Below are 21,494 nucleotides of genomic sequence, written 5' to 3'. Positions count from 1 at the left end.
TCCGGCTGGTTGGTTTGTAGTATAAAGCAATCTCTCTCATGAACAGAACCAGGCCACTTCACGACACAGTTTGTGATGACGAGGTCAGCATCGGCCACAAGTTGGATGTTGATGCTGCGCCTCCCCTTTCAGTTGATGTACTCTCAATCCTTCTCATGAGGTGCTTGGATATGCACATGAATTCAGTCACTAACCCCAACAGTATTGGGCATGTTCCCCAGAAGAAAAAAACTTGTGCTTGGTCTGGGCAATCTGGACATCCTTTCGAAGTGAAGCAAATGATTGAACAGGCTGGCCAATGCAATTGACACAGCTTTCACTACACACACTTCATTCGTCCACTCCTATATTGTCACCAACTTGGTAGAAAGTCCCCGACGCATAGAAGCACAGACCAATGAGGACCTTTTCTTCCAGAGAGGCGTTTTGGCCTTCAATGTACTCAATATCAGCATTCCCAAAGCGAAAGCGAGCATACAGTTCTTCAGTGGTGTAGTGATCCGGTGGTTGTGTATGCTCAACATACACCCTTTGACGGTCTCCTCTTCCACCAAAACGGTAGTAGCAATGGACAATACTTGCCATGTCAGTGCCTCTCTCAAAGTCCTCTGAGAAAGGGTAAGATGGCTGCATGTTGTGGCTTGTGTTCAATTAAAGGGATAGTTCACCCAACAATGCAAATGTGATGTTTATCTGCTTACCCCAGTGCATCCAACATGTAGGAGTGTTTGTTTCTTCAGTAGAACACAAATTAAGATTTTTAACTCAACCGTTGCTGTGTGTCGGTCATATAATGATGTGAATGGGTAACAATTATATGGGAGCGGAAAAAAAAACATGAGACAACATGCACAAAAACCCTGCTGCTCCTGACGACACACTGATATCTTAAGACACAAAACGATCAGTTTGTGTGAGAAATCAAGGTGTATTTATATAATTTTTTACCTCAAATACAATGCTATATCCAACAGACTTCACTTCCGGTAAGGTCAATATACACGTTGGGAATTTTTAGATGTTTGGACTAGAAACAAGACAAAAATACTAAGTAAGAAAAGCCTTTTTTGCAGTGTATAAGTAGCAGTGGGTAGTAATAGATGAGAAATGTACCATTTTCTCTGATCCTTCAGCTAAAAACCTTCTGTACTGAAGAAAAAAAGTCAACCTTTGAACATCAAACTTTATTTTTTGGATGAACTATCCCTTCAATGCCAGTGGAAGTTTGGAGCTCTTCATCAATGGCCACTTTTACACATGCGCCTCAGCACTCGTGACCACTTCGTTCTGTGACTTTATGTGATCTTCCACTGCCGTTTCCAAACACTCCCACTTTCCAATAACACATAATTGATTGCAAACACGGCACCGTATCACACAGTACCACGCTTGAAGAACTACAGAATGACTAGTATTTCACAAATGATTGTAAATGCAGACTGCTTAGCTAGGTGCTAAATGTTATACACCCAAGGCAAAGTGTCTGATTAAAACAGCTGAATTCAGAAGAGGCATCATCTTTTGTCCATATAGTGCATGTGTGTAGGTTTAAAACACGGAAAGCACACAGAAACTGCACGCCGTTGTGTGTGAGTGTCAGATGCACTTTATTTAGGTGCCAAACAAACAAAAAAAAGTGTCACCATTCAGTCATTCAGAAGAGTTGAGCACACGTCAACATACAAAAATATAAAATCAATACTGACTCAGAGTTCTCTATTCAAACATGTACACACACACACACACACACACACACACACACACACACACACACACACACACACACACACACACACACACACACACACACACACAATCCATCCATCCATCTCCGTAATCTCTATATGTTCAGCCTTGAGATCGAAGCTCAAACCCGGCCAGGAAGGAACCAAGAAAAACTGGCAACCTCTTTACAAATGTATACAGTCAACCAATAAGCATCCTCATCAATGAGCCATTCAACCACAGAGGAAAAAGGAGAATGAGTGCAGAAAGAGGATGAGATGCTGAACAGACGAGTGAGAAAAGGGTGGCAAAATAGAGAGCGACAGAAAAAGAGTGCCATATGTGATACTCAGAGTGAAAACAGTTTCACTAAACTAGCAAAAGTTGAGCGTGTCCAGATGTGAAAGGGCCAAACGTCCCCCGCCCGCGTGACCGGGACGAACACTGCATTCCTTTCAGCTCCGAGAGTTAACATTCCTACTTGGAAAAGTGCAATAGAAAGTCTCTTGAAGTTGGATTTCTAGCTTGGAAACTCACGATTGACAGGTGCATGATGCAGTCAGCAAGATTCACACAGATCCACATTCGACATGTAAGCAAATAAAATGCATCAAGGAGACAAAAAGTCCAACACTGCATGATAAAACATATTTAGCAAACATATAAAACAAGAAAAATGACTTCGCGTTGATATACCAATGCCAGTCGAACACTTATTAGTGTTGTAAAGCATAGTGTATTCTCCCGTACGGTTGCTAAAAAAAGTTCTTTGTTCACAATTGTCCCACTGTAAGGCTGACGGTAGAGTTGTCATTTTGCTTCCTTACGTCGACTTCTGAAAATCTGACTTTGAATGGAAGCAGCAAAAAGACAACAGCTCTGTTCCAAAACCTACTGCTCACCCACACAGACGGCATCCCGGCGGAGACGACGGATCTGGGACTTTCTACACAGACATCAGGGTCATTCACCTCATTTCCCTCGGATTTCAGGGATAAGTTATGGAGAAGGACAGGAATGTTGTTCCAGGATCAACAACATATTACGCTAAATATGTCTTGGCAAAATCATGTGTGTGTGTGTAAACATGAACAGCCCTGGGTGGCTGAACGGGAAAATTAAAAATGCATAGAACACACATTACAAAAAACAGTCAAGTATATTTAGTCTCTCATCCACTGTCTTGGAAGATTATTTTTTTTATATACAGTATTCGCAATGCATTCTGGAAATGCAAAGGGGAAAATGCTTTAATGTCCTAATGATGGAAAGATCGCATTTACGAGTTGAGCGCACATGAGTGCATTCACAATGTCAAAGAGGTACAGCCGCGGAGTCGTTTTGGTATCATGCCATCGAATTTGTTGATGCGGTATATATGAAAATGGTTGCCTATTGACAAAATCCATAACTTTTTGTCTGCATTTTCTGAAGATGATATGATTTGATTCTAGTGAAAATCGGATAAACGGTCTAGGAGGAGTTACAAAAAAGTCAAAGTTAAAATCAAAATGGGGGACGGACCGGAAGTTACGCCAGTTATGGTAAAATTGTTATCTATGTTCTTGGCGTGACCCAAGGAATCTATTAAGACCAGTTTCTTTACAATAGACTAATATTACACTAAAAAATTCTGAGTAAAAAACAACCCAATGTTGGGTCAAATATGGACTAACCCAGCAGTTGGGTTGTTTTAACCCAGCAATTGGGTTGTCTTAAGCAATTATTTAACCCAACCGTGGGATTAAAATAACCCAATCGCTGGGTAAGTCCATATTTGACCCAGCGATTGGGTTAAAACAACCCAGCATTTTTTAGAGTGTAGCATTTTTGAAATTTCATTATAACTTTTGAGCACAAGGTGGTGCTGCCCTGACACTTTGAGTACCTTCAGGTCCTTCACACATACTGATTTTCGTAACGATATGCCAATGTGTTCGTAAAATATAGCATTTTACATAAAAAATCAAAATGGCTGACACCCCAAAATAGCCAAAATTGGGTATCGTTTAACTCGGCATGCTGCATCGAAATTTAAAAAGACCAGTTGTGTGATACCATGATGTGTTCAAGTTATGACGGAAAGATCGTATACAAGTTTTTCTTTGTTCTTTGATTTCTAGAAGTAGTTTAAAAACCTTGCGGAGAAGGCCATCTTGCTCTGACGAGAGCGACTTGAACCTCTTGACATAGAAAACACAGCATCAAGTGCAAAGTATACTCCAGTTTTAGATTTGCGCACCGTCGAACCAAGTATACTCCATCGGATAGAGGCGCTAAAAACTAAAAACGTCCCTATGTCTCTCCAGAAGTTGCCCAATGTCCTTGTAATCGGTCTATTGTTGTCATGTTTAGTAGTTTGTTCTGGTTTATCCCTTTCTTTTTGACTGTGAAACAATGGCCAAGGTCAGTGTCGCCATCTTGTGGAAAGACTATTTAGTGCAAAGAAACTTAAGGAGCTTGTGTGCGTACAGTACGTATGTACATTGCTGATAATGACACCCATGTCATGTAAACTGTGCGTATGAACACTTCAGGCTTTAACATTCTCTCCATGTAGGCATCTAACTAAGTTTTGGAACAAAGCTGAAGTCACCTGACTGTTCTTCTACCTCAGTATGAAACAGAAGAGAAACTGATGATTTTAAGGGATACATTTTCCTCAAATCAATGGACAATAAGAAACTCATCATTAAATAATTATATGGCTATATCAAGCATATGGCTAAGATCTCTCTCTCTCTCTCTCTGACCTGGTGACAAATTCAGATAAAATCATCAAAACCATAAGACCAAGAACATAAAAGTCCAACTCATCTCCACTGAAGGATCCTGCTCAGACAGGAAGTGTGAAACCTAAGGCAAGTGCTCTTCCTGTGGTTGAGTCAGTCCCAATTTAAAGTGACAACAAATCCTCAAAGTTACTGTCAGTCTGCAGATAGAGAATGATGGAAAACTGGCGCCACTAGAAGGTCTATCAAAGCTACTGTAATGTGAGTTGTGTGTGTGTGTGTTGGGGGGTTATTGTATATTGCAGGAGGAGCAGCACGGGTCGTCTTTATCCGGCTGTGCCGCGTAGTCCATCTGCCGTACGATCTCGGCAAAGAGTTCGTCCACCATGGTCTTGCTCTTGGCCGAAGTTTCGATGAACGGACAGCCCCACTCCTCCGCCAGAGCCTGCCCCTCTCTCACCGACACCTCCCGCTCGCTCTCCAGATCCACCTTATTCCCCACCAGGATCACAGGGACCTTCTCATACCTGCACACACACACACACAGTCTCCATCAGATCCCTCAAAAAAAGATTATTAAAACAATGTTCCTTTAAAGGGGTGCTTGCGTGTTTTTCTCTAGGCTTGGTTGTGTTTATGGCGCGCAGTATAACATGACTTAATACTTCTTTTTTTTTACGCCGTTTTCTTCTATTCTCCTTTTCTTCCACACCGCTGTCTCCACTGTAGGGATGGCTCGATACCACAATTTTGGCTTCGGTACGGTACCACGATCTAATACCGAAGTACCGATATTAAATCGATACCACAAGGTCTGATATTAGCGCGGGTATATTGCACGCGAATGAGAACAATTATGCAAGTTTTGAGTTTATAAAGTGGGAAATTACCACAAATGTTTATTAGTAAATTAATCAGCAAAGCTTATCACATCAAATCAGTCATTTGAAAACGTTCTTGTGAGAAATAATTTCAGCAAAAATCTCTCAAAATTAGCAAATTGCTTCTGGTTTCAAAAGACATCGCACTACACTAAAGCAATCTGCATAATCCGATTCAACATTTCACGCTCGTCTCGGGATGGAGAACGGAAATCATTTGAACACGCAAGAGATTTTATAGCATTTCGTAATAACAGTTACAGGAGATATGAGCTCATACGACACACACACACACACACACACACACACACGCCTGTCACTTAGTCACGCTCGCACATTACACATTAAGTTTCCTTAAACAGTCAAATACACAGAATTATGTACAAATGTCCGTCTTCAGTGAGTAAGTTATTCACATAAACACAGGCGGTTGTGTCTAACGGGAATATAAATAGTGCAATAGTATGCGTGCAAATATAATGAGATCTAAATGTCATTGGTTGAAACGAACGCTGGAGATTGTGATATTCGATCTTATGTTAGGCTATGTGTGTGCGTTGATCAGTGTTACAAGAAAATAAATGTCTAAATGAGATGGTTTGAATGATTCACTGACCTGTCGATCTCTTCAGAAGTCTTAAAGTCAGGATAGTGACAGATGCTTCTTGGCTAGGTTTGATGGTTCTTCATCAGTTTTATAAGCAAAGTCATTACAAATGTCACTTCTACTCCTCTCTTTATTCATTCGTTTTGGGCATCTTGAGTGAGATTCAACTGCTTTATCCATTTTGTCCGTCTATGTTGTTGTCACATTTGCCGGTTGTTTCGGGTCAGTTTGGGTAGCGCGCTGCCATCTAGCGGTGAACTTCGGAACAGCAGCATATACCGAAATGTGCAAAATCATGATATCGTACCGTTTTAAATAAAATATATACCGGTATTTTTCCAGTACCGGTATATCGCGCATCCCTACTCCACTGTGCTTTGAACGGCTCGTCTGCTTCCTGCTTCTCTGAAGCCCATCCCTCTGAAAAACGCAATGGTCTTAGATTGGTCAGATGGCCAAATGTAGTCTCCTGTATTTTTATTGGCTGAAGTGCCAAGCACAGGTTAAGGCCACGCCCACGCCCCTTCCCATTACAGGCAGAAGTCACATCTGCGGAGACCAGCGAGGGTTTATGATGTCACCAACCCAGGAAGAAGCTCGCTGTAGTCCAAACCGGCCGTTTTTGTAGGCAATAAACGTCCGTAACTTTAAAAGACATTGGCCCTCATTTATCAATCTTGCGTAGAAACGGGCGTATATGTTGGCGTATGATTATGCTTACACTCCTCTCACCGCCTGATTTATGAAGCTGTGCGCACCTCTGCAATCCAGGTGTACGCAATATTTGCCCTTAATTAATGTGGCGGCTGAAAACGATCGTCATTAGAATAACACGCCCCTATATATTCAAGTCTCCGCCTCCCCCACGCCCTCATTTTACGCCATGGACACACGGAAGACGGCAAAGAAGCGAAACTTCTCCGACGTGGAGATCGGGCGCGCTCAATCATCTCACTAGTCCACTAGTCAGGGCACTGATTAGGACATAAGTCAATGGGCTGACTCCCTGATCAGTGCCCTGACTAGTGGACTAGTGAGATGATTGAGACGCGCCCATCGAGACCTTCACCAGGGAAGTGGAAAAAAAACCCTGAAATTGTTTTATTTGGGAGTTTAAAGAGTGGGATTATAGGCACCTACAAAAACAAAATATGGACCCAAATTACGAGTACTCTTAATAATGTGGGGGTTGAGAAGCGCACTCCAGCAGTTTAAAGCTGTTTGGATGATAAATTACCATCACTGCATTATTTTACAGCACGTTTTGAAACAATTAGCATTTAATTTCGTATCACGGCACATGTATTGGGGTGTACAATAGTTATGATGTGATGTGGAGTAAGATTCATTCACATTAATAATTACATGACAATTTGTAAGGTTCTTATTATTATTATGATTATTATTCTTAATGACGCTTGTTATTTAGAAGAAGAGTGTCGTTTTTATTGATTTTATTATTATTTAAAAGAAGAAGGTCATTTTTATTATTTTGTCAGTCTGAATTATTTTAATCCCAGTCCGTGCGCAGCTGCCGGGCCAGACGGGCCTGAAACGTCAGATAAAGCGGACAGGCTCGCGACTGGAGGAATACATATGCCTACAGATCAAACGCTTTGGTAAAGTCACAAAAATTAAACATTGACGTTCATGTTGCACAAAAATAAACACTGAATGTTGTTGTTGTGGTTTTTAACAGTGGGTCATATAGCTTATCTTGTCAGTGCGTTTTGTGGAGTTAGGAATTGTTTTTCTGCGCATTTTCGCACTAACTCAAACGTGCGTACACCACCTCCTGAGCTGGCGTAGGATTTGAGCGTGCCGTACGCCAACGTCCATATTGATAAATCTCAAAGTCACCGTGGGTTTGGGTGTACGCTGGAAATTTGGTGTAAATGAGGGCCAATATCTCCGTTTGCATTGAACTTTCAGCGCTGTAACTTTACAGATACTGTTTATGCTCAAGCAGTGACATTACACACTAACTAGAGTTAAACAAGTCAAATCGCATGCAGCCACCCCTTTAATTATAAAACTTTTAATTTGACAATATTGCATAATGCTCCTTTTAAAAGCACACTTGAGTTAACTCGGCCATGCTGAAGTAGATAATGTATTACCAGCTATGACACAAAACCCTTGGGCTGCGTTTAACTCCACTTTTAGACATACACTTGTGAACTTCCCTAGGCACTTCCCCTCAAGGGAATCCTGGCCGCTATTTTAAAGCTCGTTCACTCCGTCATGTGGGCGAGGGAAGTTTATTTGCACAGACCATTGACCCCTCGATTTTGACCGAGGGTGTGAGTCTACTCACCATGTATGCTTCAGGCATAGACCATAATGCACCTCTATATGATATTGAAGTTTTGACATTTAAAATCGCAAAATACTTGTAGCCGCCTTAAGCTGATTGTTAGAGTTTGTTGTACACTGCAAAAAATGCCCCTCTTACTTAGTATTTTTGTCTTGTCTTAGTCCAAACATCTATAAATTCTTAAAACAAGAAGTATTTACTAGACAAGCAAAAGTAATTGTCTTGTTTCTAGTCCAAACATATAAAAAGTCTTAAAACAAGAAGTATTTACTAGACAAGCAAAAGTAATTGTCTTGTTTTGGGAAAATAACTCAAAATGAAGAGAGTTTTTGCTTAAAATAAGATAAATAATCTGCCAATGGGGTGAGAAAAATAATCTTAATTCAAACAGAAAACAAGATTATTTTTCTCACCCCATTGGCAGATTATTTATCTTATTTTAAGCAAAAACTCTCTTCATTTTGAGTTATTTTCCCCCAAAACAAGACAATTACTTTTGCTTGTCTAGTAAATACTTCTTGTTTTAAGAATTTTTAGATGTTTGGACTAGAAAGAAGACAAAAATAAGTAAGAAAAGCATATTTTGGGGTGTAAAGCTTTAATTTGTGTCATCTTTTTTCCCCAACATGGAAATGGAGCATGCACACATAGCATAACATTTTCCATGCTAAACTGGATATTTCATTTTTTTTTCTCCTAGAGATGAAGTATGTTTACAAGCTGCTAACAAAATTCATTAAAATGAAATGCATAAAATGATCCCATGATGGGAACCAATAAAGGAATCTTATCTTTTAAGAGTGTCGCTCACAGTCACAGGATATTTTTATTATTTTACATTTATGCATTTGGCAGACGCTTTTATCCAAAGCAACTTACATTGCATTCAAGGTACTTTTTTTTTTTTTTTTAAACATTATTATCAGTTCTTGCTTTCCCTGGGAATCGAACCCATGATCTTGGCGTTGCTAGCGGCACGCTCTACTGGTTGAGCTACAGATAAACATTATTATAATGTTTTACTCACAAATAACGATTTCAACCTGGTAAAATATTATAGAGGATGACAAAAATCTAAATTTTGCTTCTTTCTGACTGTGAAACAATGGACAAGGCCAAAAAAATAGATGCCATTACGATTTTATTCTTTTCCATGACTTTTCCAGACGTATAAATCCCACTTTTGAAAGTCCCTCATACAGATTATCCAGGTCATTCAGGAACCCTGGCTCTTAAATAGAAATAAAAAACCTGGTGTTTTAATCCGTCTCTTTTGGCCACTTTCAGACACTTCTGTCCTGATTTCTTCGAGGGGAGGGTCTATGGGCGGGTAACTCTACGGGCTTTTTCAGATCTTTCCATCTAACGGATGAATGAAACTCACAATTTACATATTAATGCGACTGGAGACGATGGAAAAACACGGCGAGCATCAGCTTTAGTTTCTGCTCTGACAGACACAAGACCAGCCGAACGCTGTGTGTGTGTGTTAGAAATCAGGAATGCTGAGAGAACATGAGCTTTTCATCTTCAAACCAAACTTTGGTCTCCAGCCGTTTAAATCCCGTCTGGCTAGCGCTCTTCCCATAATGTTCATGCAATAGGTCAACAGATGGAGAGTACTAAAAAATAAATACTGCGTTTTTGGGTCAGATATGGACAGACCCAACTGTTGGGTAAAAAATTCAATTTAAAAAAATGTAACAACAGCTGGGATTGTTCGGTTTTGACCCATACTTGGGTTGAAACAACCCAGCATTTTTCTTTTTATGGCTGTTTGAACACATTCGACCACATGAGTGTTTAGTCTGAAAGCAATCCGGTCAAATGTGTTTTGACTACCTCTGGAAGTGGACACGAGTGGACAAACTCAAACCGTTTTACACCCGTTTACACCTGTATTTAGCATCGCCCACTTGTGATCCGGTCGACCAAAATGCATCTTAATACCAGGTGTACACAGGGTCTTAGCCTATTTTAAACCATGTTTTACATTTAAATCATTTTATGTAGGGATGGGCATTTACCAAAAATATTCTATTTAAATATTTGGCCTCATAATTTGTTATTTATTTATATGAAGTTTAATGAGAAATACATTTGTTTACCATTAAGTAAATACAATCACACTCTATGCATTTAGTTATAACCGAGTTTTAATTTGCATGCTTTATCATGGATTCACTGCATTTATGGCCAGCAAAGCAACATTCAAATAGTATTTTTATTTACAGAATAACCATTACAGATCGAATATTCGACTATTCATACACACTCCTAATTTGAATCCGCCTTCGTCCCCCTTGGAACTGTAGCTGAGGCCATCGAGGACACATTTGGTTTCAATCGGAATAAATTAAGATGAATTCAAACATGGTGTTTACATGAGCGGTATAAAGTGATGGGAAAATCCGAATAGAGATTTTTGACATCCACCGTTTCCCGCTGTTACCTGTTAATCATCATCTAGACATCGCTTCTTTTATTTGTTTTAATAAGCAGAATTGATCTATTTCGGCTCCTGATTAGGAGACGACGAACACATGACATGTTTAGGCGTAAAACGACCCTTTCCACATCCAAAACAAAGTGTGTGTGGTGGATGAGAGTCCGAAACATGGACTGGTGGGACGTAGTCCTGCTCCACTTCACAGACGGTGAGTGGAAGGAGAACTTCAGCGCCATTTTCCGTTAATTGCACATGAACAGTACTTTCCAGTTTTGGTTTGCAATCCAATCAAGTGTTTTCACGTCATATCAAACGAATTAGAAAAGGTTTATACCACGCCTTACAATCCAAATGAGATTTCAATCAGATGTGGCCAATTCATTCCCACTGGCGTGGTTATATGTGACTATTTTCTTCAGACTATATACAATACACATTACTAGGGTCCATGTAAACACAGCTAATGACACTCAATGAATTTGCCATTTTTAATGAAAATCTGTGTCTAATATTATTACAACAAGATAGCAACCGTTTAATATACGTGCAAGGCCCAACTTTATATTACTTTTGCTTGGTTTTCAACTCTAACACAATCTATCATTATGATTAGTCTTTTTTAAGGATTTTTGCTCAGGGAAGACATTATAATTGAACTCATGTTGAGACTCGCGTCTGAACTCTTGCAGTGCATTGTTCAGCATTGCCCTCAAGGCAAAAAAGGTCTTTACCCAAAACCACTAACCAGAGCTTGAGGAGGGTGGGGTTACTGAAGCCACACCCCTTACAAACACTCCCTGTTATTAGCAAACCACGAGTCACGTCACACTTTAAAAGTACTTCCAGAATGATAGCCTATACCGGCCTTATTCTCACCATTTGTGGGTCTTGACCAAAATAAAAAAACAGGGGTGTCTCGACAAGTCTGTACGGATGGGCTAAACATGTTGAGTTCATTTTTACATGTTCTGACTGCGTGACTGAGCAAATCTGGCAACCGCAATGCTGAGGTATTGTGGGCGGTATATACAAGGACTAATCGCCACGATATTCTGGTCTGTAGCCTAAATATCATGCTGTTTTTTTTCATCTAGCAAGCAATCTCAAGCACACTTCTTAACAACAAGCTGCATTATCTGAAGCTTCGCTGAAGTTTGTGCAAGTCTTACACAGTTTTAACAAGACCTCTGTTCAGAAAGGCTTTTTTTGTGTTGATTGTTTTTATTATTTTCTGTTGTTTTACTTGTTTTTAGTAATTTTCCATGTAGCACTTTGAGATTCTTCTGAATGAAAAGTGCATTATAAATAAAATCTGTTATTATTATTATTATTATTATAAGTCTGCGAGATGAGCTACATGCAGCCAATTTTACTTGTGCTTGAGGTGTTCAATTCCACGTATGAACAATAACATTTAGACTTGCTTTGGTCATTCATTTCTGGATTGAAACGGCAGCAAACCCTTCAGTTCTCTCTCATCCTTCAAGAAGAACAAACAGCGCTGTGACAGACGTCTCTTACTCCCACCATCTCTCCCTCATTATGCATCGCTTTTACTGTGTGAAACATTTATGCCACTCAATTATTCACTATTTTCTGAGAGGCGTCTGCGTGAGAGTGCAGATCTCTATTATTTGCGTGGGAATGTGTGCTAGAGATGATGTTGTTTGCAGGTCTGTATAAATATATTTCTGGATCAGGGCGACTGTGAGACTGTGGGAGTGAGAGTTACATGAGCGTTTCCCACCAATTCTCTTCTGCACTGACTGTCCCTGATAAGTAATGCTGCTGTCGTTAACAGATTGCTTCTGGACTTTTTTTTTTTAAATCGGAAACCAACCCTAAAGAATACTAATAGAACAGGATGTAATAGAAAAATTGGACCCACTTTATATTAGGTGGCCTTAACTATTATGTACTAACATTTTAATTAATCATTTGATACAATGCGCTTATTGTGTACATACATGTTTTTACATTGTACTTACATTTTAAAAAATACCTGCATGTAATTACATCTGTAATTCATTTCTGTAGTTACATTTGTAATTACACAGTTGGCACTTCCCTTACACCTAACCCTACCCTTAAAGGGGCGGTGAAATGCTGTTTCATGCATACTGATCTTTTTACACTGTTAAAGACTTGGAATCCCATACTAAACATAGACAAAGTTTCAAAAGTTAAGGTGGACGTTTGATGGGAGTATTTCTTTGTCAAAAATACTACTTCCGGTTAGTCATAAGTTTCGGCAAGTTTTTTGAGATCATGCGTCCCCTTTGACGTTAACGGGGGCGGAATTTCCTTGTATGGGCCTTACGGACAATTCTACCGGAAGCACGTGAGAGAGAGCGAGGGAGAGAGTGAAAGCAACAGGCTACGCCCATCAAAGCGCTGGCTTGTAGGATGCTAAACAGGTGATATAACCAGTAGCTACTGACTTACCCACTGATAGGCCGGCGGTCGATCTGTATTAGCACTTTCCTCACGCGACGGGCGAATCACTTTCCTCACAGAGCGACTCACTTTCCTCACGCGACGGGCGAATCACTTTCCTCACAGAGCGAATCACTTTCCTCACAGAGCGAATCACTTTCCTCACAGAGCGAATCACTTTCCTCACAGAGCGAATCACTTTCCTCACAGAGCGAATCACTTTCCTCACAGAGCGAATCACTTTCCTCACAGAGCGAATCACTTTCCTCACAGAGCGAATCACTTTCCTCACTGAGCGAATCACTTTCCTCACGCGGCGGGCGAATCACTTTCCTCACAGAGCGAATCACTTTCCTCACAGAGCGAATCACTTTCCTCACAGAGCGAATCACTTTCCTCACAGAGCGAATCACTTTCCTCACAGAGCGAATCACTTTCCTCACAGAGCGAATCACTTTCCTCACTGAGCGAATCACTTTCCTCACTGAGCGAATCACTTTCCTCACAGAGCGAATCACTTTCCTCACGCGGCGGGCGAATCACTTTCCTCACTGAGCGAATCACTTTCCTCACAGAGCGAATCACTTTCCTCACAGAGCGAATCACTTTCCTCACAGAGCGAATCACTTTCCTCACTGCAGCGCGCTGCTTCACACGTCATTATTTAGCTCCGCTCACATGACACGCCCCCACCCGCTCGGCTTTTTTCGGAAAGACTCGGAACAGCGCATCTTTCTTATATAATTATAAAAAAAATAAAGACTTTTCGGAGATATGCAGGATGCAATGCTACTCTATAGGTACTCAAGATTGACATGACACTGACTGAAACTGAGTGTTTCACCCCCCCTTTAAACTGACCCACACCACCACACCTGTCCCTAACTCTACCCGTATCCCACCTCAATATCAGCAAAGGTGTTTTGCAATACAATTTAAACAAAGTAAGTACATTGTACTTATTTTTTGATGTAAGTACATAGTACTTAAGGCCACCTAATATAAAGTGGGGCCGAAAAATTCCTATTTCTTCAGTGGGATCTTAATGGATCCTTATGGAATTCTTATATGAGTCCATTACAATCAGTTTCAAATGAAGACAAAATACCATTATCAATCCTTTAGCACGTCAGGGCTCACGTGTGTGTTTGTAACCGTGTGCAGTTTGCTCTTACGTCTATACGCAGGGCATAAAATTAACACTCGCAAGCGCCAAATGCGAGTAAAAAACTCGCCAGTTGGCTGGTAACATTTTTATGAATTCTAACAATGTATGAACATAAACATGAACAAACGTGCACAATGCTCGGGACGGACCTGCGCTGCATTGTCACGAAAGTTTAAACCATGACCATTTAAGTGCAAGAAGACGCAAAATAACGCTCCGTTTGTTACCCGCGCCGCGTCTCAGACAGCGCGCGAATACGAAACCAAACTCTCTTTTATGTCTTCCTCCACAGATTCACACTAAATTGCATTTATGCATCCCTGCTGCCACTCAATAGACCGCCAACTTCTTGTTTCTCACATTTTACTGCCTCTCACTGGCACCGAATGTCACCCGTCAAGAACTGTATTTCACATATTCTGAATTTACTCAAGACATTTTGAATAACAATTGTTTTTCAGAACTGCTGCAACCAGGGCTTGGCATTAACACCCGCCAAAAATGTGTGTGTATTTCAGCAGAGGTGTGTGTAACAGTCACTCAAGTATATACATTATATATTGTTGCTGTTACAGGGCTGGACTTGTGGCGTGGGACTGCAGGTTTTCTGCATAATTTGACTAATTTCTGCAGATTTTGTGCTCAAACCCAAAGTGCGGAACATAAAGACACCTATCAGAACTAAATGTTGTTGTTTTTTTGCCCCATCTACCCAATTTCTCACTTATTGTACTTGCACTGTCAATTGCCTACTGTTGTTCTGTCTGCTCTTTTTGTCAAATGCTTTTATTGTTGTTTGTTTATTGTAAAGTGTCCTTGAGCTCTGAAAAGGCGCTATATAAATAAAACATTATTAAATTGAGTTGTTTTTGCTGCTTGCTGTGCTTAAACAAACACAAAATAATGGTATGTAACACACAGTCTGTTCTGTTTCATGAGAACGTGAACAGTTGAGAAAGAAAACGCATGTGTATCAGTATAATGGATCTGTGCATCAGGTCTTAAAGAGACAGTAACCTAATAAACCGGCGGCCAAATTATGCGCTAATATTACAAATATCTACATTCTCTACGGTATCGATGTCAAAACTGTGATCAGTGAAAATGCTGAGTGGCAAAGTAACTTTAGAAAACCCCTAGCCAAAAAAGTTAGATCAAGCCCTGATCCCAACTAGGGCTGGGCAATATGGCCAAAAGAAATCATATCTGTATGTTTTTGTTAAATGGTGATACCATATGTATCTCTGTATTTTCTATGTTTTTCTATTTGGATTAAAAAATAAATATATATATATATATATATATATATATATATATATATATATATATATAAATTAAAATATATTTTAAATTATTATTTCACATCCACATTTTATATCCAATGTTGTCCTACAACTAATATTGATATTGAAGGTTATGAAAACAAATATAGTTATTTTAATAAATGTAGACTATGCAATATATTGTGCAAAAAATGGGGTTTAAATCACACTCTATTGTATTCTATCAATCTAAAAACAGGCCAAAAATGACCAATGACAAAAGATGAATGCATTTGATCTTTTATCTTTGTAAAATGCATTTGTAAAAGCAAAATGAAGTTATTAGGTAACATTTCAGAAATGAAACATTTGGCATTTTTTTTGCCAAAAACCCACACAAAAAGAAAAGGCTTTTCTGGATCATTAAAGTTTGGTGTGATTAGAGGAGGGGTTCTCACTCTAGAAGGCATCTGATTGGACAAACTAACACGATGCACCCCTTAGTGCACGATGAATCATCAGTATTTTAGACTCTTTTCCCACCAGTGAAAGACCTAATATTGTCAAGTTTGAGTACACGTGCATTTCTCGAAGCACACATACATGCTATTTTAATTTAAAACACCTTCTATAGCACCATAAACTCTGATTTGTTTGCATAATCGTCACTTAAAGGGATAGTTCACCCAAAAATGAAAATTCGCCTATGATTTACTCCCTCTCAAGTCATCCTAGGTGTGTATGACATTCTTCTTTCAGACGAATAAAAGTTTGAGTTATATTTAAAGAAGTCCTGGCTAATCCAAGCTTTATAATGGCAGTAACTGTTGCTCTGTTTTTGAAGTCCATATAAATGCATTTTTCCGTGAAATAACTGCTGCACACGGCTCCAGGAGGTTAATAAATGCTTTTAGAAGTGAATTGATGTGTTTGTGTAAGAAAATTAACCATATTTAAAACTTTGTAAAGTTTCGGCCGATCACTTTCCGTATTCAGTTTATGGAAAAAGTGTTGAAAGTGCCTCTGCAGTTCAAAGGCCAGTTATGCTTGTCAGACGTCGTGTATGCATCTTCAACTACGAGAGGCACTTTCAACACTTTTCCACAGACGGCGACCGGCCAGAACTTTAACTAAAAAAAGGTTTAAATGTGGATATTTTTCTTACACAAACACAATGATTTACTTCAGAAGGCCTTTATTAACCCTCTGGAGCCGTGTGGAGCGGTTATATGACGGATATATGCATTTTTATGGACTTCAAAAACAGAGCAACAATCCCTGCCATTATAAAGCTGGGATTAGCCAGGACTTTTTTAATATAGCTCAACTTTTATTCGTCTGGGAGAAGAATGCAATACACACCTAGGATGACTTGAGGGCGAGTAAATCATAGGCGAATTTTCATTTTTGGGTGAACTATCCCTTTAATCTGCTACACACATATAGATTATGATTTGCTCTTCTGTGAAGGGAATCTTTCATGCAGTCAGATTCAACATTTGGATGCGGAAGGCTTGAGCAACAGGCCTAAAGGCCCAACAACACCATAAATACCATTACACATGCATGCAACTATTTTAATATTGCATGCACTTTGAGAGAGAAATGGCATGTGATGAATAGGTCTGGTATATGTCTGACCTCTTGACTCGGATGATCTGGTCTCTCATGGGTTTGATGTCCTGAAAGCTCTGCTGGTTGACCAGACTGTAGACCAGAATGAAGCCCTGTCCGTTTTTGATGTACAGGTCCCGCATGGACGCGAACTGCTCCGTGCCCGCCGTGTCGAGGATCTCCAGCACCGACGGCGACGAGTCCACCTCGATCTCCTTACGGTAGAAATCCTCGATGGTCGGGTCGTACTTCTCAATAAACGTCCCGGTGACGAACTGCACGGTGAGGGCGGATTTACCGACCCCGCCGCTCCCGAGGACCACCACTTTATACTCACGCATCTCTCCGGTCTGAACGGATCGAACAATCAAAATAAACTCACACGGCGGCTCTGGTGTTCATGTTTAGGGCGTTTAAACGAGGCTGTCCGCGGACACGAGCGCGCCTCGCACAAAGACAAGCTTCCCGCAGCAGCGCTTCATGATCACGGAGCACCGGCGGCCCGCACGCGCCTATAATTCACAACGGGAGACGGTTGAATATATAGGCGATCAACAGCAATAACTTGAGCTTTTCATCTGCTCAGCTCACCATCCTATAGAAGTAAACGAAGACTGCATGGAGAAACCCAGCAGACGGCCTCCGGTATCGGCGGATAGAAACACAGTCCGTTAAAATCAGATCATGTGAGGCGCATATTCGTATTTCCCGTCTGTGTCTGCTCTCTCCGGTCTTCATTAATGCTCTAACACACCGCCATGCTCACGGGTGGGGATCCTCCGCTCTTGTTAAACTAATCCGACTCGTATCGGCGAACCGGTTATTTCGAACGAACTGTTCGAACGAACCGGCCAAAGAACGACTCACTGATTCTTTACACAAAAAAATGCGCATTTTTAATTCACAATACATTTCTCATTTTTTTTGCCTAGATTTCATGTCTTACACTGTAAAATCTCGTACATAAGAAATAAATATTAACACATAACTCATATTAGTTATTATAATTACATAAATTGTAAGAATTACCTTTCTTAAGATCTATGAATTATCATTCTCACAGAATGAGTTTTTTTTTGTTTACCTCTTTGTTCTTTTCTTTGCATTTTAAAAGCATATATATATATATATATATAGATATATAGATGCCGCTAAAATTCACACACTGCTTAAGATATGTATCCAACAATCTGCTGATTTTGGTACTCAGTGCAAACGTATATCCATGCAATCATATTCATTAATTTTGGAAGAATTTGAGTTGTAATCTATATCCTTACATAAAATGCATTTTAGAGTTTTCTCTGAAAATGTTGGCTGTTTATCTTTCTGACAGTAGTGCTGTTGAACTTATTGTAAAGCGTCTTTGTTTTGCGTCGCCATTTTTCACAATTACTGAACACTTTGACTAGATTTGATTTATTTCTTGCTGAAACTTCCCATACAGTAAATCTCTTAAACTAATAAATAAGAATAGCACATTTCTTAAGAACTATGATCCTCTCTCTCTCTCTCTCTCTCTCTCTCTCTCTCTCTCTCTCTCTCACACACACACACACACACACACACACACACACACACACACACACACACACACACACACACACACACACACACACACACACACACACACACACACAAGGAAGGAATCTTCAGACCGGTTGTGATGTGAATCGGTTTAAATGATTCATTTAAAGGATCCGACTCAATAAGACGATTCGCTCACGAACCAGGCATTTTAACGCCTCTTCCAGCTCGGCTTCCGTACAGACGGCGAAGACAGGCGCTCTCGTCGGTTAACGGATCCGCGAGGTGCCCAATAGCCGCTCAGCTGCCTGAAACCGCGCCCACAACACCGCACAGACCAACGCTGAGTTTCCGCTTGAGTCAAAACTAGCCGGTTGTCACTGAAATACTGGGCTAAGGAGACCCCCAAAAAAGTGCCGGCTGCGCGCGCACTCTGTCAAGAGTCGGGAAAGAGTTGTTGCTATGGAAACTCGCATAATACAATGTAGAGGTGGCTTCTCTCTCTCTCTCTCTCTCTCTCTCTCTCTCTCTCTCTCTCTCTCTCTCTCTCTCTCTCTCTCTCTCTCTCTTTACAGGTCCTTCTCCAAAAATTAGCATATTGTGATAAAGTTCATTATTTTCTATAATGTAATGATAAAAAAATAAACTTTCATATATTTTAGATTCATTGCACACTAACTGAAATATTTCAGGTCTTTTATTGTTTTAATACTGATGATTTTGGCATACAGCTCATGAAAACCCAAAATTCCTATCTCCAAAAATTAGCATATTTCATCCGACCAATAAAAGAAAAGTGTTTTTAATACAAAAAAGTAAACCTTCAAATAATTATGTTCAGTTATGCACTCAGTACTTGGTGGGGAATCCTTTAGCAGAAATGACTGCTTCAGTGCGGCGTGGCATGGAGGCGATCAGCCTGTGGCACTGCTGAGGTGTTCTGGAGGCCCAGGATGCTTCGAGAGAGGCCTTAAGCTCATCCAGAGTGTTGGGTCTCGCGTCTCTCAACTTTCTCTTCACAATATCCCACAGATTCTCTATGGGGTTCAGGTCAGGAGAGTTGGCAGGCCAACTGAGCACAGTAATACCATGGTCAGTAAACCATTTACCAGTGGTTTTGGCACTGTGAGCAGGTGCCAGGTCGTGCTGAAAAACCAAATCTTCATCTCCATAAAGCTTTTCAGCAGATGGAAGCATGAAGTGCTCCAAAATCTCCTGATAGCGAGCTGCATTGACCCTGCCCTTGATAAAACACAGTGGACCAACACCAGCAGCTGACATGGCACCCCAGACCATCACTGACTGTGGGGACTTGACACTGGACTTCAGGCATTTTGGCATTTCCTTCTCCCCAGTCTTCCTCCAGACTCTGGCACCTTGATTTCCGAATGACATGCAAAATTTGCTTTCATCTGGAAAAAAAGTACTTTGGACCACTGAGCAACAGTCCAGTGCTGCTTCTCTGTAGCCTAAAGTGTCTTGACCTGGGGAATGCGGCACCTGTAGCCCATTTGCTGCTCACGCCTGTGCACGGTGGCTCTGGATGTTTCTCCTCCAGACTCAGTCCACTGCTTCCGCAGGTCCCCCAAGGTCTGGAATCGGTCCTTCTCCACAATCTTCCTCAGGGTCCGCTCACCTCTTCTCGTTGTGCAGCGTTTTTTGCCACACTCTTTCCTTCCCACAGACTTCCCACTGAGGTGCCTTGATACAGCGCTCTGGGAACAGCCTATTGGTTCAGAAATGTCTTTCTGTGTCTTCCCCTCTCTCTTGAGGGTGTCAATGATGGCCTTCTGGACAGCAGTCAGGTTGGCAGTCTTACCCATGATTGCGGTTTTGAGTAATGAACCAGGCTGGGAGTTTTTAAAAGCCTCGGGAATCTTTTGCAGGTGTTTAGAGTTAATTAGTAGGTTATACTACACACACACACACACACACACACACAAAACATGTTTTACTGACAGTGGCTGGGTAGTAAATGATAAGGCTTCTGTGATCTGCTCGATTATGTAAACAGATAAAAAAATTAAGTACTTGTAATTAGATTTTATTACATTTTAAAATGCTCATAATCAGATTACAGTTACTTTTTATTAATAACATACTTACATATTATTCACACAATTGCAGTTAATTAGTCGTGATTCGTTGAATTGCCCTAATTCTTATTTTCCTGTGAATTGTTTGTGCTCTGTAGCTACAAATAATTTTCCTCAAGTAATTTGTAATCAGTAGCGGTCTACATTTTGTGCAGCATTGTGAATCATTTCTTTTCTTTTTTTCGAGTCACTATACATCCTAGAAAATAAAACTAACATGATATTCAAACTGGCAGAGCAAACACCTGTGATCGTAGGGGCCGTTCACACAGAATGTGTTTTTCCATTCCAATGCACTACTTTTCCATGTGTTTCTATGTAAACTGTTGACTGTAAAAAAACAAAAAAACATGGACGTAATGTCTGTGACGCCACCCGTAGGTTTCTGATGAGCAGTTTGGAAGCTTATATTGAAGCTCCGGCAACCTGTGCTTGGCACTATAAATGTACTTGGCCAATAAAAATACAGGAAACTACATTTGGCCATCTAACCAATCTAAGACCATTGCGTTTTTCAGAGGGATGGGCTTCATAGAAGCAGGAAGCAAACAGTGGAGACAGCGGTGTGGAATAAAAGGAGAACAGAAGAAAAATACGGCATTTAAAAAAAGAAGAAGTATTAAGATATGTTATACTGCGCCCCATAAACACAACCAAGCCTAGAAAAAAAAACACAGAAC

General features: G+C 40.4%; 1 protein-coding gene across 1 annotated transcript; it reads right to left on the bottom strand.

Annotated features, from left to right (window-relative positions):
- Window positions 1–1,583: 1,583 nt before the first annotated feature.
- On the bottom strand, window positions 1,584–18,019 carry LOC137074992 (ras-related protein Rap-2a). The gene is made up of 2 exons (XM_067443113.1): window positions 17,219–18,019; window positions 1,584–4,984 (listed from the first exon to the last, which is right to left on the bottom strand). The coding sequence occupies exons 1-2, from the start codon at window positions 17,530–17,532 to the stop codon at window positions 4,747–4,749; spliced, it is 552 nt and encodes a 183-aa protein (XP_067299214.1). The 5' UTR covers window positions 17,533–18,019; the 3' UTR covers window positions 1,584–4,746.
- Window positions 18,020–21,494: the final 3,475 nt, after the last annotated feature.

Source organism: Pseudorasbora parva, chromosome 5, assembly GCF_024679245.1.
Source record: "Pseudorasbora parva isolate DD20220531a chromosome 5, ASM2467924v1, whole genome shotgun sequence".
NCBI classification, from domain to species: Eukaryota; Metazoa; Chordata; class Actinopteri; order Cypriniformes; family Gobionidae; genus Pseudorasbora; species Pseudorasbora parva.
This window is presented reverse-complemented; position numbering and strand designations above follow the sequence as displayed.

Excerpts from the sequence above, each read along its gene's own strand:
- LOC137074992 (XM_067443113.1), bottom strand. The coding sequence starts at position 17,532 with ATGCGTGAGTATAAAGTGGTGGTCCTCGGGAGCGGCGGGGTCGGTAAA. Across the intron at positions 4,985-17,218 it reads CAGATCATCCGAGTCAAGAG|GTATGAGAAGGTCCCTGTGA; the intron begins GTCAGACATATA and ends GTGTGTGTGCAG.